General features: G+C 36.7%; 1 protein-coding gene across 4 annotated transcripts in view; it reads right to left on the bottom strand.

Annotated features, from left to right (window-relative positions):
• The window catches only part of LOC115441472 (protein tyrosine phosphatase type IVA 1), a 35978-nt gene that overhangs the window by 5962 nt on the left and 4550 nt on the right, over positions 1-25466 (bottom strand). Inside the window, exons 1-3 of one of the 4 annotated variants that reach the window (XM_030166278.2) lie at positions 12425-12665; positions 1896-2080; positions 134-594 (exon numbers count right to left, since the gene is read on the bottom strand). In XM_030166278.2, the coding sequence (XP_030022138.1) occupies positions 134-241 (108 nt within the window). In that variant the 5' untranslated portion in view covers positions 242-594; positions 1896-2080; positions 12425-12665. Of the gene's footprint in view, positions 1-133; positions 595-1895; positions 2081-12274; positions 12666-25466 lie in introns of those variants that run through there. The other 3 variants (XM_030166279.2, XM_030166276.2, XM_030166280.2) reach the window with 3 other exon arrangements.

The raw sequence follows: 25466 nt of genomic DNA, 5'->3' as shown, positions 1-25466 counted from the left end.
ACGAAAAAATATGACAATATAGTCGCAACATTACAACAAAAACATCGCTGTTCAATATCAACAGATAATAAGGACAAGGCCCTTTGTAAAAATTACTTCCTGGTCAATGAATAAGTAAATGGTTGACACTCACCTGAAGATACGCCTGGATAGAGACATCCGAGGGACGATCGGTGATGAGAAAGCGCATGCCCTTGTACTCGATGAGGGAGGGGGCCGGCCTGATGTCCTTCTGCTTCATGATTACCAAGATGGTTCTCTCCGAGCCACACGCGAAACGCACCAGACAGAATCACTTCACACGCGTCAGAGAAAGGTGTAACGGTCCGTCAGAGACTAACAGGCAAACTGTCACTCTATTTCCACACAACACACGACAGTTTCTTTACTTTTGTTTTGAAAGGGTCCAATTATATAATGGGAACTACCCGCATGGATGTCGCTTTCAACCACTCGAGAGCATTCGAACGCGAACAAATAAAAGTTCAGAATGTGGAATGAGAACTAAAAGAAAATTATGCGTCAAACATAAGTTTATCACTTCGTCAACTAACTGATATGCTCCAACGAACAGGGGTTCCGAATTTAAGGTAACTGAAACAAAAATAATGATGTTATTAATAACAGATGCGCGGGCGCGGACGCGAACGGCGGTTCTGTGTACACTCTGTATATCATTTTCAAGATGCTTGTGCGTCAAAGCCGCAGTCGACTGAAGTGGAATAAAAAATAGTTTCTAAAAATAGTGTGCGGATAAAGCGAAGTTCGGATCATGTGGACGTCTGAAGTGGTGAGCACGTCGTGTTCCCGCGCGATGGCGGCGGTATTTAGCGAGCTGAGCGGCGGCCAACAGGCGTCACTTGTTAGCGGTCGCATTTCACACATTTAAACACAAATACGAGATAACACGCATTGTAAACACGACGCTTCACGGCGCCTAACACTGCTGCTCACCGATACCAGTACTAGCGCGGGTACAATTCACCTCGGATGATGTAACTCGGTAGATACGTCGCGAGCGCGCCGCCGATTCCTTGTCTTGGTCAGGCCTAGATAACGACTGATACGTCGTCGGGCGGATGGCAGATTTCATATAACCCCACTCTGATAGCAAATACGGGGTCGGAAACACCGTACGGGAGGCCAAACATAACGGTACTTAATCTAATCGCCAATTATTTATTGTTTGGTAATGCAGCGATGCACAATGCAAGCGTGGCGAATGTGTTACTCAACCGGTTTGCAACTGGACCGTGATCGATTCCCCGTGACGAGAACGTTGTTAGGCTTCTAATTTCCGAAGTTGGATATTGGACGAAAACAAATGGCCCATTTAAGTTTCGTTTTGAAAACTATGTCACAAACACAACGGTTTGATTAAATGCCATAGTAATTGAAAAGGTAACAACTTGGTATCGATTCACCGCTTTTTGTTTGTGCTAACAAATCAATACGTTTGCGGGAATTGTAAATTCTTTCAATAGTTTATTCAAGCTTGAATTATGTTGCCACCATTACTGAATTGCTGCGACGTATGGCCTTAATTAAAACGCTTCTAATTTTAGCTGACTCGTGATATTTATAATTTTGCTAACTACTTTAAATACGCAGCAAAAATATATGGGTCTCCAACTTTGCCAATTTTAAACCCGAAAATTTCTTTCTACAGTCAACCGCCTTTAAATATTTTACATTAATAGCATTAAAATTATTTATAGAGTGACCTGCAAAATCTGAAATCGGTTTACTAGACTCAAGCAACCTTTTTTAGGATTTCCATACTGTCTGGATTTGACTCCGTCTAGTAGAACCGTGTGTATGACAAGTTCTTGACGCAGCGTTAGTAAGATAATCATAAGGATTACATTTGTATAAAACTCTAAACGTCTTCTCACCTGTGGGTGGGTGTACGTCAAACAGTGCCTGGGGTGCGTGTAGTGTGCGCGCGCCACTGGCAGCATCGGTCCGCGGCGCTCCAGCTGCCTCGCTCACACTTCACTCTTTATTTGTGTTGGGCCTGGCAGTACTCCGCGCTGTCCAAGCGGAACTCCATCAATTTCGCCACAGAAGGGATATCCAGCTGAAACAACACACAATTCGTATCAATAACACCGTTAAACTTTATTGCCCTCATTATATTTAACGATTATGAAGGATGATGGAATAATAAGGAAGTTTGTGCGCACGATTCCAAATTCCAACTAAATTAGCAAAGATGAAAAAACAAAAGTGAAAAATTGGTTTTGCGGTTAAACGGAACTAGTGCAGACGGACTTGTAGCGCGTGGTGTACCGAGAAGTTGCTAATGAGATTTTAAATACGGAATTACGAAGGAGTAAATATTTTCCCCTCAAACATTAGACGTTTTAATTGTTAGTAAATGTCGTGTAAAGCTAAGTCCACCACGCTAGTCTAATGCAGCTGAGCAGTCGTCACAACCTTCAAGCATTACTAAGAGTCCCTCGAGTATGCAGTTCTCTAGTGATGTATTCTTCAACCATTAGGCAATGAACGCACGGTTAACTTTTAAGAGATGTAGTCCTGGGATCAAACTTAAGACTTACGAGTTACCGCCGTATTCAATAAACGTCCCTAATAGCTTTTTCAGATTTATCTCAAGACTTGACCAATAAGAAGTACATCCATACAAATATTAGTTCATTCACGGAATCGGATTAAAGATTGAATTTGGAATCGTTTATTATAAACTGCTATTAGTTGTCCATACCTACTCTAGCTCTTCTTAAAACAAACATATTTTCTTATAGCCTAAATAGTACATTTGAATGACGCATTACTGCAAACGATAAGCAACAGTCAACGGAAAGACAATGACTCAACTGAGCTATTTACGTTAATTAACAATGTTTGAACTGTTTATTAATAGCACGTTGCTATTTGTTCAAATCATTCTAACTAAAGATGTTATCAATGAACAATGAAGTAGATATTTGAATATTTGTAAGCTAAGTATAACACGACGTGTGCCATATTTCCCAATAAACATAATGTATGGCTTGCTTTTGGTCGCGACTTTGGCTACGTTAAGCTCTTATTCTGAGATGCTAAACCACTTTCTAATATCCTCCGCCTTTTGTATTTGGTTAAAATAGGGTAAGCGGGTTGAAACATTTCTTAAAACTCTCATATTTAGGTTTTTATTACCTGGGTATACCCAAGTAAATGTTCTTATGAAAACGCCTTTATTTTGATATCACAAACTATCCCTTTTATTAATTTACCTTTGTAGATAGTATGTTCACCAAGAATCTTAATATAATGTTTATCGTATCTAATGTTGCGGCGTGTCGCAGCGGAGATATTCTCCATGATCTCAACATCCTCGTTGTCGTGACGATCTTTTTTCAAATAATTCAACATCTATCTTTTTTAACAAACCACTTTATATCATAAATGGAATTTTTTATAATACCTCATGATTATAAACCGGAACTATTTTATTATTTTATATCGTATATCAATATTACAATAAACCGGACGAAGACTTATCAGCGGCGATAAACACTTCACTATATATTACTTTGAGATATCTTATATCTAGATCTTAGATTTAATATTGATTCAATTCCAGGTATATATTATGAAAATTCTAATTTCTATTTGCTCGCCAGGGATTCTAGGAATTGAGTTTCTCTAAAACTCTAAATGTCGAGAAGGGCAATCGATGTAAATGAAATTTGTCTTGGGGCATGTTCTTAGAAATATTCTTAATAATACAAATAAATGTGAATAATCTTTTTAGACAGCTCTTAACAATCGTAAATAGTGTTAATTTCTTATTAATTGAATGATTTAAGAATAACAATGAAGTTAAATAGGCCATAATGGAATTTGTATAAGCTTATCTTAAAGATATTACTGAAACGTCCGAGATAACGCCATATTGTTTAGTTTCGCGGAATGATCTTGAATACCCTCTCTGATTATATTTTTAAATGTCGCCATTGAAACGACGCTATTAGCACTTAAACAATATACAACAAATTAGCACGAAACGTCGATGAATCGTCGAAGTCGCCGCGCGATCACTGAAATGCGGCGCACCACATTCTGGCAACTAAAATAAAAGCGTGGGACTTACACCGACACGTCCATGTTTACGTTTGTATTCCCGATTGTTTTATATACACCGAGAAAATGAGCAGATTAATCTAATTTCGAATCGATTAACTGATTATTAGTTGGTAATAAAACTTAAAAGCGATTATGTTTAATCGAAAATATCCATTATCGACACAACGTTAGGTTAAAGATTCGTTATAGATAAAAATGTCAGCAAGTAATCGAACAACGAAAATAACCTCGGTTCGTGGTATTGAATTTGATTACATTAAATCGATGAGTCTGTTATGCCTCTGGTTTACCGTTTCTATACATTGCAACTTTTTTAAACTATTTTATTAACAACGGACTACAGCGTCGCTCCAAATGTCAATAGGAGACTGGTCGGTGAAATTTTAATCGTATACTGCAACTCCCGGATAGACGTTACGTTTAATGCGATGGGCACAATCGATAGACCGGTTGCCGTACGTTACAGAAGCCCGGTGAATGTTTTGTAACGTTTTTTGCTTTATTTCCTTCAGATTTTATCAAGGAGATGTTGCGCAGACTTGGGATGAGGCCAAAACGAGCCGCACCGCAGCCGCCCGGCCCGAAACCGTCTCAATTTAGTAATTTAATTTTCCTTGAGCGCAAATAGTAACGAATTCATATTGTTCCATTAAACCATGGATACAAATTGGTTGATGTTCCATTGGTTATCGTGACAACTGTCGCTGTGGGGGATAATTGGCTGATCAATCTAGAATGAAATAGTCCGCGAAAACAGCAATTTATTAATACATGCAAAACAATTAGCCGGGGAGTGACAGCGCGAACAAAGGCAATAAATCGTCATGAGTTATATAGCCAATGATACTTCATATTACAATTTATATATTCGTTGATTCTTTCACGATGTAACATATAACAAATGTCTTCGAATATGTTGTTACCAGTGTGTTTCCGAGTTGCTAATAAGAAACATTTTTCAAGTTCTCGTTAAATACTTCCCAGTCACGATTTACAAACATAGCTTGCATAACATAACCTTCAAACCCATAACTCTCCTGCCTCACTTTGTTGCATACTTTGTCAACTAGTATAACACCCACGAGCCACATGTACGTATGTGCCGATTTAATTTTACTTTCATTCTATCTCTGACACACCCACCTTTCACAGCCATGGCACCGTCGTGACGCCGCGTAGGCGCCGATATCATACTGATTTAAACCGTCGCATTTTTAAAGTGAATTGTTATTATCACCACACTGTTCAGAATCAAATGCCAAGAATGCCATTATGGACGGACGCGAACCACGCCTCGGAATCTGAATAATGTGAAGTAAGGTCATGGAACGTAAACTTATTGTTAAATGTTTCCGCACGACATGTATGAAAATCTGAACCTTATGGCGGAAATAAACGCGAGCAACAAAACCGGCCTGGCTCGATTCGAGACGTATTGTAATGCGGGATCGGGAAGATTGTCCGAAAGGCGGTAAGCGGACTAGCCCAACCCGCCAGGCCCCCGGAGCCGACAATGCCAGACGCGACGGTCGATAAACTCAGACGCAGACTACCAAATGTGTGCAGCGCCGAGTGCAGATGTGACCCCAACGTCTGGCGAATTCGCGACCGTCTCGACGATACGGCTGAACAAATTCCTTCGGCAAACAGTGAATCGACAGTTGATCGCTTTATGGATTTAAACATTCACGTACAGCACGTTGTGGAAAAAGCTAGAGCGGCTATAAAATCGACAATTAATTTGTTTGTACACATGTGGCATTGCAAGGTCGATCAGGACGAAAGATTAGTTCATGCGATAGTTACTATTAATACCTAAATTGCATTTTTTATGATTGATTCTAATTTAATTTAATAAATTTTGAAATACCTATAGCTCGGGAACCTAGAGACAGAAGTTAGATTCACGTTTAGAAATAATAGTTTGTAGAATTAAAACAGTGTGATTCAACAATAATAAAGTAGTTTCCTAGTGTTTATTCATTAATAACCTAATGGGGAATCAAGATATACTTCTGATATTTTATATTCACAAGCATTTGTCTAGGGATTCACGCTTCGTAATGTGATAATGGTATAATACCCATTGAAATCTCCCCCAGCGGTGTAGAAACAAAGTGTTTATTGTCTCGCAGAGGCGTTAAAGCTCAAGACTCAAGTGCACGCGAACGGGCACGGATGTTATTCGTCTATCAATAGCGTTGGCATCAGCCCCACTAGGAATTCAATGGACGAAGACGACTATCAAAACATGTTTATGGAGCGCCGACACGTGGTAAACACTAATGCGTTCATGACCGCTAAATATTATGTTACCAAAACAGTGTCGATTGTTAGAAATCGTACTGAATACAGACATTTGCTAGGTGAAATTAATTAGTTTTATAGGCTTGGGAAACAGAACAACGTGAATATTGGTGATAAGTAATGATTAGTTTAGGTTCCAAGTATATTTTAATCCTAATACACCATTGACAACGTAAGATTTTTTAACCCCTTTATAAAGAATAGCCACATTTCTACATGCCAACAATCTAGGCACTAGTAAACTAGTCCATATAACACTATCGGCTCTAAAATATGAAACATACATTAATTATCCCAATACAAATTGTATGTTAGCATAGGACGAAGGTCAAAAAATATGGGCTACTATTCTTTCGACAAAGAAAGTATGTATCTACAATAATTTGTATGCCAGTTAAGTTCTTTCAGTTATCTGGGACCACTTAAATAAATTGACATAAAGTAATAAGGGTCTCATTGTCCAATTTGTAATATCAGGCACGCGACCACGGTCCAGTGAAGAGGGTCGTTGTGGTCCACAATAAAACCCACGCTAAATATTTCTCCAAGCTTAATAAGGTTGTCATTTCTTTTGTATTTATAATTTGAATTGTATCATCTATTCATTATAATATTAGATAATTATACATTTTTAATAGATCCTCTTTTTAAAATTAAACCAACACGATGTTCAAAATAAATAAGCAAAATGAATGTTTAGTGAGTTACATATCCGTGTTCTAGTGTTTTATTGGCTAGAGACAAACTAAAAATGTAATTAGCGATAATAAATGAAGGTCAAAGGAAAGAATAGTCTACAATATAATTCATTGAAGCGATGTTTTAACAAACAGTTTCGCCAGGTACATAAACTATTCATACAAACGAGGTCCCGTTTTAAAAACATGAAATAACTTTTCTAACTACAATTTTTTTATTACCCACGAGAAATCAGACACCTTTTTATTATAATACGAGTGTGAATACGTCGAGAGGCTCAGACTGAACATTTTTATGTCTTCAAATTTATAAATTAAATCAGTTAACACGGAGTTTGTATCATAAACATCTATCAAATAACTGGTGTCTGATAGAAGATTGAGTATCACAAGTATTTGCTTAGTTCTTTCTCCCTGGACTGTTATTAAAAATATTTTTGCTTCTTTTACTTATTATATTGAAAACTCATTTCCAATACTGCTCTCCTAATACCCTTGGCTTTTCATGATTTTTGTCATTCAAACCTTATGAATTCACAATGGTATGCCATTAAAGATTATTATTATATAGTCCCGTCTCGCACGAACTCTTTCTCAAAAAGAAAGGTAAGGTCACGGACTCCGAGTTTATTATTAGAAATTAGCTATGCCATTAACATTTAGAGCTTCCGCTCTAAATCGGTAGAAATCTTTGTCTAACCAATGGCAATTTCCTAATCATTGTTCTAAGTTTTTGGATTTTAATGGAAGACCAGCAATTGAAAGCTAATAATGAAGTCGTAATTGCCTAACCAGAAATGGCCTCAATGAATAAAATAATAGAATAGGTAAAACATCTCATACTCTCTCTACGATATAAAACAATAGCAACACATGTGACTATTCATAGGCGCTTCACATGGTTCCTTAGTTGAAATAGATTCAGATTAGAAGTGCTCCCACTAGTGCCAACGTGGTTACGGAAACCAAGCGAGGCCGCCGTCGCACTCGCCTGACTGCACCTCGGTTGCACGTTTAATGCTATTACGTTTCTAGGAAACTAGTTACAGGCCTTGATGCATTGTGTTGGGTGAATTAAAAAGCAATTTCTTCCACGATTACCCTGCTTTCAGTTGTTTGCGTTGTGCGGGGCGACTGTACTTCATTGTGTTTACATTTCAATAAATATGTATGACGGTTATGACACGCTATTATACTGGTTTGAGAAATATGAGGTTTTTATAGGAGATAAACGTCCTATACAGTTTTGAATTTAAGGCATATGTTTTTTTTATCTTTATATTTTTGATACCGTAATTTTAGTTATGAACTTCAGTTATATCGCAATTTCATTTATTATTTAATTCATTCATTTATTAATAAATTAACATACTGAGCGACGATCTTGGCACACGCTTTTTTGACCCTTACAAGGGTTTCAGGTCAGGTATTTATACTAAGCTTGACGTGATAATAATATGTTTTTAAATAACATTCTTCGAACTGACGGCCGGTAAACCGAGGGTTCATAACGATGAAGGGATTAACTCCGTTTACCCAAACTTTTCAAGCATACAATACTCGGTCCCTGTCACTTACTTTTTTCTATTTGAATGGCTTTATATTATAAAAAAAAACTTAAGTTTATTTTATCGCGGTTTTTTATATTATTATTTTCTCCCGACGGGGGGGACCCCCCCGTGACCATGAAGGCTGCAAAGTCTTCGAAACGTCGGGAGAAAATAATAATATAAAAAACCGCGATAAAATCCGTTTAAATAGTTTTTATTTCAATGTCTAACATTCGCGTAAACATAAGAAATCATTAAGTTTATTTACTAGAATCAGTTTGATTCGGATAGCACACTGAGAAAAAGACCGGGCGGTGGATGTATCTAACCAATCCTCAACTTTGTAAGATTGAAGAATTGACATAATTAATGTTATCCTTGGTTGGTTTAGCAAACTGCATACTATCAATGCATGTTACATTACCATGCACTTTGTCTGAGGCTTATCTTTGACTATCGCAGGCATTACACGTATATGCAGTCACGTAAATATGACGCCAATCTTTATGACTTGCATGAGGGTATTCAAGAGTATTGCATTCATTTTAAACGCTAATGACAAAGCGTTAATAAGTGCTTTTACTAGGTTCAGGTTATAATGGTGGTACAGAGCAGTTGCCAAGGTTGACTATGATAAACAAAATTTCGCTAACACATTGTTAATAACACAATACAGGATGCCGACGCGTAAATTGTTTACTTTTGTAAGTAACAACGCCTTCGGAATTAATGGGGAGCGATACCTCTAAGCCTTTTGTTGATGAGTCATGAACGATGATTATGGCTTTAAGATAAGAAACACCCACGTTATGATGAATTCTAGAGAATTGAATATAATTCTTTACATTATATTCCGAGAAACCATTCCAAAAATAAATTATCTTATTTTTCTAAACAGTGCGTTCCGTATTGCGGATAAAAAGTGTTTTTTTCGTTTTTTCTTCAGCTTCACCAACAATTGTTTTCAACATTGTTCACTAACGTCATTACAATAAATATCTTAATGTTGTTTCGCACCATTATCATAGAATCACGAACTTGTTTACATGCTGTTTAGTGCTATTATGAGCGCACTATCTTCGAAATTAAGAGCGGACAAAACGTCATTATGTCTATTTGGAAAGATAACTGTGATTCAGTCTACACAAACAGACATATTTACATATATTTACGTCAAAATGATTGTGTGTAATATATGAAGTGTTCACAGTAGATTTAACATCATTACATCATGTCATACTAAATATTGGTAATATTAAATGAGATCAAAAGGATTATGTTATCGTCAAAACATATAAACAATTTGTATGTGCGTGATTTTGCGAAATTTAGGTTATGTTTAATTGAGCGCTTGTTTACTCCACACTTCAGCCAACTTCGTATTTTTTAAAGCGGTATTTTGGTACGCAGACAAAAACATTTAAAAACCCAAATTGCATATTTTTATGAAAAACAATGTCTGATGAGTAACGAATGAAGAAAGCAACACCTTCTTGGGACTAAGACATGACGTAGGGTATGTTAAGAATGGACAATACATCCACCATTTAACTAGAAGAGTCTGTAGATAGATGAGATGCTATGAGTCGGTTTCTACCGAGCATCCACAATTTTAAATTAGACATTAAAGCGTAATACATAAATACATACCTATATACATACATTCTCAGACGAAATTTAGCTTTAAGATACTTCACGATAATATTATAAAGCTGAAGTGTTTCTTCTAACGCGCTTATCTAAGGAATTATAGGACCAATTTTGATTTTAGTTCTCCAATAGAAAACTACTAGGCTACTATTTATCCCAGGAAGTATTTACCCCAAAAAAACTTTTTCACACGGTCGTAGCCGCAGGCAAAACCCATTCCATATAAGATGGCAATTATCTAAACTAATAACACATTATGGAGGTTAGTTTCTGAAACTGAAGCAGTTACGGGCCATAAAAGTTAACGTGGATATGTGTAAGCGGCGATAAACTTGAGTGGACACGGAATGTTCAGATAGGTCCGTTGTAATTGGTAAAACATGGCATATCTGATATCGTGGCGGTTAGACAAATATCAAAATAATGGACAAAATGTACTTGTCACGCAATTTGTTAATACAATTTGCTTACATTAACTTCTTTGTTTCCATTATGTTCTATATTCAAATTATCTATATCATAATGATTTGTGATATACATTCGTTGTGTTCATAAAGATGAAATATTATTTATTGTAATGATAACAACTTTTACTTTGCATCATGACATGCCACAATTTGTGCATTATTGTTATGACGAAGATTTACAATGCTTTTGAAGTACCCTTGAGGAATCCTCGACCTTGGGTCACCTTCTCAGCATTCACGTTTTTTAAATTCAGACCAAGGCCGATAACATCAAGGAATTACTGACAAAGCAAATAATAAAATTGTATCTCATACAAAATATTCTTGGAAACCTAATAATATACTATTTTAATACAAACTTTGTAAAAATAATCATGGGCTTCCAAAAACATCTTGTATCCTAAATATTCCTTCTACTCACGCTACTTCGAAACCTTTGAACGTCTCAACAAGTAATTGAAATGTTGCGACATGTTTATTTCAACTTATTCTTGTGTGAACATACCTTTACTAGGCCATGAAAGCAATAAAGCGAGAACTTCAGAATTTGCACGAACCCCTACCACGAGCGTCTCACTCATGTCTGTGTATGTTTGTGTGTGTGACCGTGAATCGGATTGATACTGACGTAACGTGGTCAAATAAACTAAAAAATAAAGTAATTTATATTCATCGAACGACTACACCATATCAGCACCGACTATTAGAGAAACTTTGCAAACTATTATGACCGTATGTCAACCCGGCTTTTTTAATAATACGGCACTAGTGAGGGGACGTAATGACATCGGAAGAAAGTTTTGCAAAAATATTTTATTATTCATCGTGCACTTATTCATTCTTAAATAAAAATATAGAATTCGTTCAGAAATATTTGTTTAAAATCCCTCTAGAAGAATATTGGATTATGAAAAGAATTTGCCTAACTAAAATCTAAATGTAACAGAACATGGACGCGCCTAACACTAAATACCAGTGTAAGTAATTAAAATGACTGAGGGCATACAGTTAATCAAACTAAGTGTATGCCACAATCAACATTCCAGTGTTTAACTACATACATGTACAGTGTTGAGCGAAAAAATGTGTCAAGCGAGAAAAATATTATAAATGTTTTTGTCAACAAAATCGAGTACAAACAAGCATTTCATCAAAACAGCGGGGTAATATATAAAAATACGATGAAAGTGCTTGAAAATGATGAATTGAGTTTACACAAAGACTGTTGCTATGAGAATTCAGTGGGCGACGTCACCAACCTGGTGTGTGTATGCCGTTATCAAATTCGAAGCGAATCAATTACATTTGGTCAATTTATCATACATTGTTGAACGGTAAATACGGGCGAGGTCGTGAGCGATCACTAGGCAGTGCGAGCTCGTTCGAAGCACACCTGTTGATTCCACGCAGGGAGGCGTAGCGTGATGCAAATTAAAATAAAATGCTACCGTGTGTACTGGCGGATACGACGTCACCTACGTGGATGGATGATTCATGTAGCATTTACCTGACCACCTATATTGACCATATCCTGTCATCGACGAAGCGGGCGGCGCGACCGAATTCAACGTTCTACTTTTGCACGGCACAAGAATTCTTTCGATACGACGTGTGCGGGACACATCAACTTCAATGATAACACAAAAACATCACTTACATCAATCCGGCGCGGCGGACGATTAAACGTGGTTGAAACACGAAAGCAAAGTTAATAAAACCAAGCGTAAGGGCTACGGGGTGAGCACACGCAAATGCTGTCGTTGTAGACAGAGTGTGAAGTTAGGCGTTTACATCGCAGCGGGTCGACACTGTCCGTGCCGCGGTCGTGCAGAGACTGGCGGCTCCGCGCGCCACCGCCGCACACCGCCGCTGCCGGCCGACGTCACGCCACCGCGGCGGGGGCGTTGGCGTCACTTGCCAGACGTACTCGCTAATAGTGGTGAGCCCATTCACGTATACAATCGAGTTCCTACTAAAGATTTAAGAATCGATTCAGAACCATTTTCAGTTATATTATTAGTCAATGAGGTATTATGTGGTAACAAAATAGGAAGCTTTGTCTGAAATTGGTGACGGTTACTAGAAATTTTGTCAATTTACGTATTTCGCCTACCCATGGCGGGGAAAGTGTAATCACTTTTTACTAAAAAAATACTCAGTACCGTATACTGAATAAATCCAAGCAAGCGACGTCCTCGATTGTTCTCGTATTGTCACATCCCTTTGGAACAGACATCGGCGCGACTCGGAGCGGAACGAACCGCGGCGTGTTGCCGCCCACACCGCATATGCCGCGAACATCGCGAAGTTTCATAACTTTTCACCAATATTGTGGTGCACCGAGAAACAAGCCATTTCCATAGGTTTCATTATCCAACGCTCGTGCGTTTACGCTTCATCGGTTTTTATGTGTTTTACACACGACTCGAGACTAAACACGACATTAGCTGAGACGATAAAACGTTAGATGAACGCAGGCTTATGTTCATAATATAAATATTTTCACAAGAAACAAGAGCTATCGACACATGATGATACCGATTCAGACAATCTCATTGCCAAGTCGTTAGGATTCAATGACTAATTGAAAAGAAAATGAGACGGCACTAAAATGGTGTGCGGTGTTGAGAAAGTATTGTAAATCAGGACGATTAAGATTCTGTCCGGTGTGTTACGGCCGAGAAGATTCGATCGCAGACGTGAGCCGGTCACATTCTAATAATAGCAGAAAAACACGAAACTCCCGCGAACGATGCTCAACAGACATTTTTTTTTTCTTAATGGAATGCAAATGCATTCCATTAAGAAAAAAAAAATAAAATCATAAATATGATATTAAAAATTTCGATCACAGATTTAAGAAACGGATCGAGAAATAAATATATATTCACAACAGTACAAGATTCATTGACATAATATAAATTGTACAGTTCGTAGGTATATTTTAAATACCTAAGATCAACGTGACTTGTACATAAATCTATCACAAACAATATTGTATTGACGCGCGGTAGATAGATGACTGTGTGGACGCGTGGACAGTGTTTTCCGCATGATATGCATGTAAATGTGTTAATAGTGACGCACATCGACGCCTATTCTAATAGGGGCAAACGTTTCATTATTCTTTCACAATTCATCTATCTAAATCACAGAGTTTTTAGATAAAGATGAAGAAAATTTATAAAAACCAAAGAGGGTTATAAAGGTAAGACCATCGCAACGTTCCCTCAGCCGCCTAATAACGTATCCAGTTAAATGGAATAAGACGCCTACTTATCAAATAAGGAACGTGCCACATTTTTGCCGGGACTTTTTTTACACCACACCAGCTCCTCCATCCCTCGGTGCAAGTCGACGGCTATATATAGATCCACCCACAACGGGCGGTCGTTTTCTAGTCCGTTGGTGTTTATGGGGTAAATTGAGCAAAAAAATTGCCGTGTAATCTTTAGGAAATTGTTCGCTTGTTGTGAGACGTAGGTAACACGATGATACGTTAGTCGATATCACCACGTTAAAACTATTTGAACGAGAGAAATTGAGATTTTGAGAAAGAGAAAATGTTAATAGTTTTTGGGAATAGTTCTAAAATTTTTTGTAGAAATTCGTATTCAGAATGTTACGTTTTTAATATTGACTGTGGCGGTCTGAGGATGCATGATGAATTGTAGCTTTTCACGATGCCTTATATTAAATAAAAAAAAAAAATGTAACGAAACATGGATCACGAAATATGGAATGAGTAAGCTAAGGTATACCTAAATTAGGTACATCAGTCAAAGAAATCAGTCACTTATTTATAAGCAAACAAAATACGCTCAACCATGTAAATGTGCCAAGTTGCATGGAAACGTGCATACATCAGTGAAACCTAATAGAGATGTCTTTTGTTAATCATAGTCATAGAACTGGCAAACTTATGAATATTTACAAAAATATGCGATGAGACCATCAAAAAGGGCCTCAGATACAACCAGTCTTTGTTTCATAAGGATAAAAAAAATGATTATTTCGTTTAACCTGCATTCGATTCTAGCCATGACAAATTGACTGACTTGGGACTTTTGTAAATAGGTTATAATGATGCTTCAATTATACAGCAAGTGGGAAGAAGGTAATTAGAGGTCAACAATGACAGCCTGTATCTTAAGAGTTTCTGCATCGTATAATTCATAGTTGATCTTGTATCCCGCATTGAGGTTACAAAATCTATATTCTAAAGCCGAGTGTCCTTGAGCCTTCACGTGTTTCTCTATACGGTATTCTCGAAGCTGATTAATCAGCTAGCTTTATAATATGAAAAAGGCCATTAGATTAATGCCAATTTGTACATCATTATCTGTTGGTAGGAGGATATATAGGCCGCAAATCCTATCGAATTGTATAAATGAGCCGTACTTATATGGGGCTTTAAATTAATGGGTTGTCAGAACGATATTCCAATGTGTTAGGTATCAAAGCACTTTTTTGTGACTGTGATCTATAAATTCTCTTGTTGAAACTTTTCGAGTGCTTTAGATTGTCAATTGCGTAGTTACATGAAGTACAAAATAAAACTATTTCTCTCATTTTTTCAATAATTTTCATTCAACTAAATTTTGAAATCAGAAATTACTTAGGCTTGTTCCGTTACCAAATGGAAAAGAACTTAGGAAGTTTCAAATTGTCTTATGATACGAAACGGCGAACGTAATCTCACCTCTGACTTAATACCCACACGAAATAGAAAGATATAAAATCGGGTTTTAATGGTAGGAAGTCTCCACGTCTGGATAGTAGTGGGCGGGATCTAACACTAGATTGCAATAGAAATTGTAGGCGACAAAGTTAATATCGATTCAACCCACGCTATTGCAGCTGGAATACACCACGTAGGAGTTAGGTTATTGGGAACCTGTTCTTAATATCTGTAAGTTATATCTGCGATTTACAAACTAACCTTTTAACATTTGCAGTTTCAAACATCTGTGTAATGTGAATGTAGACAAAAATCTCTTAAGTATTTTGCTTGAGTCATCAACTGGTTAAACCAGTGTTAAAGTACATCTTTAAACACAAGTAAAATTACCTTATGCATACTTCTGAGGAATATAATACAATCCAAAGATATTCAACAAACAAATCGCTTCTAAAGCGCAGGAAGAGCTGACTAAACCAATCGCAGAAGATTTGAAGCAATCAGCACCTAGAATATACTGTATAGTAATCCTCGTAACTTTATGAATGACGTCGACATTATCAGCATAAATAGTAGTCGCAAATAAAACAATATCTGTCTCAGCAATATTCCTGGCTTGTGGCAAATACGGTAATTTACTATTAACATAATGTTTGCGTTACATAAATTTTGATCTAAATGATAGAAAAAACCCAGATCTACGTAATTGAAGTTATTATGTTAAGCTAACATGTACTTATACTCGAGAAAGCTACTAGAATCTTTGATCAAACAAACTTTTAATGTATTCGCATTCGACCTAGTTACAATATTTTTATCAATATTTCACGTAATTTTATACATCCCTTCATCCCTATATTATGTATGTAGGTTTTTATTTTTAGGACCACCACGGCGTTCGTCAAGGACAGCAAAAGGATCAATAGACCGCTCCGTTTTACCAAATTCCGAAACACGAGTAAAGACTTCCTGTAGAAATTGCTTCTTGTTTCATCCTTGGCTTATTGAAAATTTATTGATGGAAAGCAGAGCCTTCGTAATTAACAATAAACATTCAGAGTCCATCAAGGCACTTGGTTTGTGTGAAGAGCTACTAACAGCCTTGCTCGCGTTATAAATAGCACCGCTTGAAGGACGATACGATGCGGAGTTTTTCTAATCGCCACATCGTACCTTTTTCCAGTCGATAGACTTGGCATACTTAATAAGTCAGTGTGTAATGGATTAAAATAATCTCAAATTGGATTACCTCAAAACTAGAAATGATATATATTATTTAAATATACTATATTGAAACCAATGCTACAATTGGCATACTTTCTGAATACGACAAAGTGCGCTATATTGGTCTTTAATTTTAAAATACATGAAAACTGCGCAATAAAATGCAAGTACGTCATGAACGACGAAAAATATTTGCACAAACGAAAATATGTGTCAACACATTAAAAATAAACGTTGTTTATACATAGACATTGCGTTTAAGAGTAAATGTTTTTCCTTAAGATAATGATTAATTTATGACAATCATATTGAGAATGATGAAAAAACTAGCCCCTAACGAACTAATGTTAATTTATTTCAGTGTTTAAACAAAGATAACATTATCTTCAGGCTCATCGATAGGTTTACAGAACATACGAATACACGCTTAGCTCTAAATCTTGACTAACCAGTCAATTAATGAAACCACAACGGTTGTACACATCCGCCATCAGAGTGTTCGTAACACCGGCGTACAGCCTGGAACGTGCCCTACAACCGCCACGGTCCACGTGACGGCGACACGTGGCTGGGACAACGTGCGTTGAACAATCTTACTCTATTGTGGACTCGGCACCGATACTCCCACGAGAAACGTGCCTTATTTAACTGCACACCGAAACAATTGCGGGCCATTTTGATGTAACATGTTGGAAAAACAAAATGGACGTTTTGGGTCTGCCAAAAAATGCCTTATTATTTTTTCAGTTTTGAATAGCTTTTGGTCTCCCTTGGTGCGACGAAACAAGTAGGAAATGGTTCAAAAGGTTTGTCAGTGCCAGTATTCACGTATTACATGGGGTCTATTTCCAAAAGAAGTTATTGTAAACCCAATTGTGATTGAGTTTACTAAAAAATACAAATGCTTATTTTTTATATTTGGAATTGTTATTACACACTTGTTACGTAATTTTCCATAAATTTCAGCGATGAAAGGTTGTCCAATGTAATTAATTTAAATGAATTGTGTCTATAGATGTATTAACTAAAATAATATAGGTAGTAGGTACACTCATTTACCGTTGAATAAAATTTAATCACCATTGACGTAAGCATTGACATATTCGGTGATAAGATACAGTTTTCTGTTACGGTTTCCTTTATCGATACTTATCATACCTAATTTGGGGAATTTTTCAAATCAAAATTATCAAGGAATTTTAATGTCGGGCGCCATATCGTAAAATATAACCTACTTTGTACTGTAGAACACGTTCGTTTGCAATGTACAGTGTCAAATTAAGGTGGTACATTGCGTCGAGCAGTTTTTTTGTACCAGTGAGAAGGTCAGTAATATTCTCAGCTGCATGGCAACAAATATAAATATGGCCAGACGAAACACGACGCCGGGATGATATAAATCTGCGATTTCTTGAATCATCTACTGACGAACTAGATAACAGAACGAACACAGGCTTAAGATAACAGAATTTAGATAGCAAATGATTTATTTTGTCCAGAAATTTCTTATGTAGATATTGTATGGAATAGCCTGTGGTAACATTAAAACATATTCTTTGTGCAACACTGATCAAATATAGACACTACAACCATATGCATATAGTTTTAGTCATAAATCCGTGAGCACTCACGTGTTTGCAGTTGAACCGTAATCATAGTTCAGACGTAATCTAATAACGGCATCCCATTACGAGGTATCGGTTGATATCTCAGTGCGAACAGGCGACATTAGCCGTGATCAATACGGCTAATCACATTAACAAGGCTATGTCAATAATACCTGCCACCTAAGATAAACATGTTTGACCGTTACTACTTGAGCATAACGCCATATAGACGAATCAATTATTCCTTATCGAACCAAATATGAGCAGTGATTACCGCAAACACTAAAAAAACTGACCTAAATTTGTAAGGCACTTTATTTTCAATAAAAATTGACATAAACAGTAGACATCCCAATGGTATAACCTTCTAACAATGCGGCTAAGGACTAAATACTGAGTATCCATTTACCGCGGCTACTTAAAACGACAACCGCAAGGATATAGTTGAAATTCAACACGATATAAATATAAGTACAAAACCTACTCAAACTGAAGAATCCACAGGGCTTTAGAATTCTTATTTTGAATGAGAAGTAGCTATATGAATGAAGAGTTTGAGAGACAACTAAGTATTATATGAAATATTGACTAGGGGTTCAAATTTTTAATCTTGCGTCAGAATTGCATACATAGATGCATAATGCTTTGTTCGACTGTACATAGTCGTTAAATGTGTGCAGTTCTTTGTTAGTGAAAAGTGAACGTTGCATGTACTCCTTAAACAGAATGGAGGGGATGGCCGCCGCAAATCAACTTTCACAATACCGGCAAGTAAGGAATAGGGTTGACAACTTATAACCTGGAACCAATAAAGTCAAGTACTTATATTTATGAAAACAGGCGCACAAAATTTCAAAAATGCCTTTAAGTCTTGAAGTAAAATATAGTGAACAAATTGAAGAATAATGATAACATAATATGAGAGGGTCTTATTATTTTAGGATAGTAAAATAGTGAATATTTATGTAGTACATTGTTCAACATTTAATGAAATCAATTTAACTTAACCATGTAAAGATAAAAGATACAAAACTAATTAACATATTTTCAATGAGTTCAAAAGTGAAAAGACCAAAGTATTGTAACCAACCAAAATCTGCGTGGAAATTTTATAATTAGATGATCTTGCAACCCTTCACATTTCAAGTAAAAACCGGTAGTAATAAACCCTATCGTCAACCCACAGCGCCGACCACACAAAACCTACATATTTAACAACCCAAGTTTATTCAAAGAAGACAAGCTTTAGAAACTGTTGTATCGATAGCCGACCTCATTATCTCAAAATGAATTATGCAAACTTTCTCTTCAGTCCTTACTTCTTGCAACCAGGACGTTAAAAATCAAGCTGGGGCATTAAAGGGAGAATTAACTCATTCAATGTTGAACGGAACCGAGCGCCTCGAAACGTTTATCTATATAATAAAATGGCAAAGATGTGCTTGCGCATTAAGCAGGTTTATTCGCAATTTGTCGACTGATAAGGACAGAATATCAGATTCTGGCGTTCTCAGATTCTTTCCAAGAAATGTCTTAGTACAAATATAGTAAAAAACATTTAACGATGTCTCCAATTCGTAATCGTGTACAATTATTGTATTTATGTCGTCATCTAATTTTCTTAGTCATCTTTTGTGTAGTTTCCACCAGTAAGGCGTTTTTGCGTAAAATCATTGTCGACTGTAAACTCCGTAAACGTTTTGTTCGCGTATAAAACTTCGTGCCGGTTACGGCTAACCACGGAATTGACGTGACTGACATTTCGCAACTCTGGTACTAAACGTTCCGAAGGCCATGTTTCAGCAACATAGTAGATCCATTGTAAAGTTAGTACATCAATTCACGATGTACAGGATAATTCATTATTAGTTTAGTTTAGACTCCCTATAATACCTTTAGTAGGCAGTAAATAAGTATTGATTCAAGAGCATTTTGTTTATGTATAATAATTCAAAACAATTCTCCGACAGTATCAGTACATTTACGTTATAACTTTATTTACAAACATTTTATACATTAAACAGCCCCGTAGAAGTTGTTCATTCATACTTCACCAGTAAACACAAAAGACAAAATTCCAGGAATCCATACGCTCCCGAGTCTGTTGCCGAAGCAACGCGCCAGCAATTGACCGTTGCACTCCTCCTGTAGGGCGTATTGCAATGGGAAACAGGTCGCGACCCACTTTCACAGGATCAATACTCGGTCATCGACTTCGCCGCGCCTATGTCCCCTCATCCCTCTCGTGGTTTCCAACGGGATTACCACTTGCGACGCTTCCTTCACGTTATCCTTGTGTGAATAAATCGAATAAGATTTATAGTAAAACGAATTCATTAAAGTAGTTTATTTACATCGAATGTTTGTTATTGTTGTTTTTTTTTTATTTATTGTATATTTTTAAACGCAGTAAATCTGGTTTTGCCTACATCACGTCTCGACCATCTCAATAAAGTATAACAGCTTTGCCGGTAACTGGATACGCTTAACAACCGTTAATTTGGTCTATTTAAACAGGAATAAGTAAATGGATTAATATATATCTTGGGTCAATAATAAATCCATTATGATTGCAACCTCACATGCAAGTAAGCGTGATTGATAGCCGTCATACGCGGACGCATGTCCCTCGCACGACGCGAACATTGAGGCTGATAAAGTCAGTGTTTAAGATGAAGTTGATACTATAGAAGACATTAAGGTCGTGATATAGGAGAAAATGTTCACAGACCTTCAATGTGAAAGTAGTTAGCACTAGGTAACGACTAGTAACTGGTACATAGTAATATAATGCATAGTCTAACAGGGCCGAACCCTACCAGCTGTAGCTAAATTTAACCCATTAAACTTTAAATAACTTCAATTAAATACCATTTAACTGTTCGTTCAATGTCGGCCTTCATTAATAACTATGATTACGTTCTAAATAATTAATTGCAACTTGATACTGAATTTTCAATAACTGAAGTTCAGTTATAAAACTATTTATAACGATGATTCAATTAACGTTAACCTGGTAAATCGGTTTAGAACTTTAAAGGCATCTATAAGGATTCCGACTGAAGTGCGTGATTAGTATCATTAAGCGTTAGTTAAAATCAATGTTTGACGAGTTTTGTTCAACCAACATGGCGCCTCAGAAATCTTTGTTCGTTTTTTGAAGTCTCAAAAATAAATCTCATGTAAACACTTGCATAAATGTTCATTCACATTGGACCCTAAAATTCTTAGAACTAAAGCGTTAATTGCTTGTTTTCGTGACATTTCGGAGATACAACTGGCTAATGACCATGTATCAAAATACGTATAGAAAAACTACGACAGCTGCTTAAAATAGTCTATTACATTTTTTCCATTGCCAAGATCAATCTAGAAGTTGTCAACAATTGACCATTACGACTGCCATCGTTTTATTTCACAATGTATTGATTTAAATACATTTGAAGGTCACTAGTTACGTATATATTTATCCGTGTATTGTGCAGTTTATCACCGAGCGAGATAATAACATTCTTGGAATGTACATTACATCAATTTAGATTGTCACATTTCACTTGTTGATAAATGTTGCGGGGAAATATTAAAAAAAAATCTACCGCATTATTTGATAATACAACTTAGATAACCAGTTAACCTTTATCTAGAAGTCCAGATTTAAGCTATGTTAATTATTAAACGATGAAATGTTGCAAAAAAAGAAAACGATAAGCGTTATTAAAGATGTCTAGTAGGTAACCTTTGATCTTGGATATTTATTGGAACAAATAACAAAGATACAACAAAATAACAATTCTGGTCATAAACACCAGGATAAGTGAAAGATGTAAGGAATATACTTACTGTAATAAAATTTCTCTATAATTTGAAATAACCGTAGCGTGAAGAAGCATCTCAGTAGGCCGGCATGATTGTGTTAAATGGCATGTGATAGCAATCTGTTGCCATTCGATACTTTATCTGGTGCAATGCAGACACTTTGCTGTGCCACGAAAAAAAGAGAGCTTTAATGGCAAGTAAAGTCAGGTGTAAACGTAACTAAGATGAGGCGAGGCTGCAGTGACGTCACATCTATGACGTCTACTGCGCATGACGTCACGCGCAATGGGTCACAGACGAGTTAAATTTAGCGTCCCGCGTATAGACAAAAGCCAGTCAATAGTCTAGGTTTAGTCTAATTTGTCTTATCCCAACAATCTAAGGTTACAGGGGGTACGGCCTATTTTCTACCAGTCTTCTAAATATATTTGCTAGACAATTTCATTATCTGAAAAACATTAATGCTTGATATTGCAGAAATCTTTGTTAGTAATATAAACTTAATAGAAAACAAAGTACCTAGTGTGTTCGTCTTTTGCAAACAAGGATTAATGAACGAAAATGTACGATTCCTATGGGACTTTTATTTCCGAAAAAGTCTAGCGAGAGAGAAGCCGTAAGTAAACTCGTAACAAAACATTTTAAATATCGAACAACTTACACCACGAATGTGTTTATCGTGAAATCCTATCAATCACGCACATTCCAAATACGATGGTCGATCCATAGTCAGTAGTCACCTTGGAATCATAGAAACGAGACGTATCGATGTTAAATCCATAAACAGCATCGGAATGTGTGTGGAGCGGGCAACACAGGCGCCAGGCGGGTCGCCCCGGCCGTGGCGGGAATCGACGCGACCTGGCTTACTGACCCCGCTCCGTAGGTAGATCGCGCCAGTCTCTGTGACCCGCTTACCTGTACAACGTGATGTACATCGCTGTAGGGCTGTCTCTATAACATTACGGGCTTTGATCTTATTTATGTCGTAGTGTTTAAATTACATGTTTAAGGATTCATATCTCAGGCTCGTGTAAGTAAAACAAAACCCTTGGCCAAAATATGTGCTTATATACAGTGGATATTATTTTGAATCCTGTTTTGTTACACGGTGCTAGAAATGGCAGTAAGAAGTCTTTAAGATCAGTAACATATAGCTTAAAGATGGTGGTTGTTGTAGTTTGATTTAATATTTATATATTATCGAGAAGGTATTGTTCAAATGGGATAACTTTTTGGGGATTTTTACATCAATCTATTTTATCGTAAGCGGATTAATGACACAATTTCAATACGATAGCTATCTATGTTACGGAATAGATTGGAAACTGCAACCGAAATAAACATTTTCCTGCTTTTTGTAATCATTATTATACTATTAATATCATTTTTCGGCATTATACCATTCGAAACGCTAAACTAGGAAGTGGTTAACATGCGTTTTAAAAAATAACAATTACCGTACATTCTTGTGTTAATTTTTTTTTACTAATCCTGTTTTTGAATCTGTAGTGAACTTTGGGTGCGTGACAAAGTAATGATTTGAGAATATCCAGTCTTCTGAATTCCCTGAAAATATTTTTTATTACATGAACTGCGATTGAGCAATATGAAATTCACGACTTTAATACTGCAATAAAATTGAAGTGCTATTTTGGGTCAACACAAACGCTTGTGATCATCAAAACATTCGTGGTTCCGTCGACCTAGATCCTGATATTTAACAACCAGCCTCTATTTCGTACATGATGCCTTTATTACCAGAAGGATAGGCAAGAGTGCAACCATGGCACCCACATTTCGCCACATGATGCAACAGGCGAGCCTATCGCCATATCGGACACAAATTCGAGATTCCGGGCTGATAACAAAAAATATCAATGACTGCCCGAGTCAGGACTACAAAACGGTGTTCGTACTACGCACGCAATACAACCTTGCCACCGAGGTAGCTTATATAGCTGGTACTAAGACTAGACCTCGCAGATATTACGGAGTGTTGCTAGGTAGTAGCAGTAATATAAAAGGTGATCGTGATTGGCATAAATCTTCACGGAGAGAACGTAAACCGGCCCGGTTGCCAAGCGATGTTGTTAAACCCATAAATGTATTAGATACGCCCTCGCAGGTATAATTTATGTCGATTTCTTATTTATGTGTGAAAACAAAGTGCTTCGTGAACTAAATCAGTCAATATAAGAAAAACTAGAGTGAAATAATTTAGGTCTGTTTCGTTCTTTTTTGAATAAAGAGCTCACTTCGCCAAAGCTTTTTTGGTATTTTTATTTCTATGAGTACGAGAGGAGATCTGTTCTAAGTCCGAAAAATAGTTTAATTTGAATGTCCAACATTCGCGTAAACATAAGAAATCATTATACAAATCTGTTTATTTATACAATTTTGAATAAGGAATTGTCAAACCTGTAAAGTTTATCGACTTGCATGGATCAGCACAGAAAACTAAAGCTATAAAGTAAATATCCCCAATAATCAAAGACATGTTAACGATATACCTACCACACAGACCAAGGTCTTAAACACAACACCAACAATAAGAAAGATGCAACATAAACGTGCATTAAACTTCAGCTAGGATTTATACCAAGTCTAGGTCATAATTTATAAATTACGTCCGAGCCCTGCCTTCTCCCGTTACTTACGAGCCAGCAGAATGATTTACCGCAATCTGGTGGAGCCGCACCCCCCTCGACCGAGTCAGTGCACCGCGAAACGGTACTAATACCATTATACCCCCCACTTCAATATTAAAGTAGGTAGACGAGACATAAATTGCAGATCAGAGAAGTAACGAAATCTTGGGACGGATTTAAAAAGGCTCAGTGTTGGTGGGACATTAAGTATTTTTTATGGATTAACTAATAAAGTCGTGGTGCTGGTAGTCAATGTTTTTATTAATTGTGTTTCTTTGCACCATGTGAAGAAACAAAATCCTATTCCAAAACAATGATTATGAACACCTAATGAATTTGTGGTGTCGTTTTATTGAAAAGTAATTTTGGGATATGGTAAAATGTTGATAAATCCTGATCATAAACTCAAAATAAACAGGTAATCTTTACATATATGTCATAATCTAACCTAAAAATAAAATCATGCCACTTGGAATCTGGATATCTCACAAAGAAACAATTGAGCAATTTAAAATCCCAATGGTACAAATAAGCATACACAATACATACCCATACAAAACATATGAACCAGCATCTCGGTACGCAATTTTCTCAAAAGACCCAATTCCCTTAATCATCGCACGGCGCAATTTCACCACCACGCGATATAATACAGACACAGAGCACAAAACGACAAGTCTCATCGCTCATGCGTACAGTTCGCGTGCCGCGTCGAGGACT

Source organism: Manduca sexta, chromosome 25 (genome assembly GCF_014839805.1).
Source record: "Manduca sexta isolate Smith_Timp_Sample1 chromosome 25, JHU_Msex_v1.0, whole genome shotgun sequence".
Lineage (NCBI taxonomy): Eukaryota > Metazoa > Arthropoda > Insecta > Lepidoptera > Sphingidae > Manduca > Manduca sexta.
This window is presented reverse-complemented; position numbering and strand designations above follow the sequence as displayed.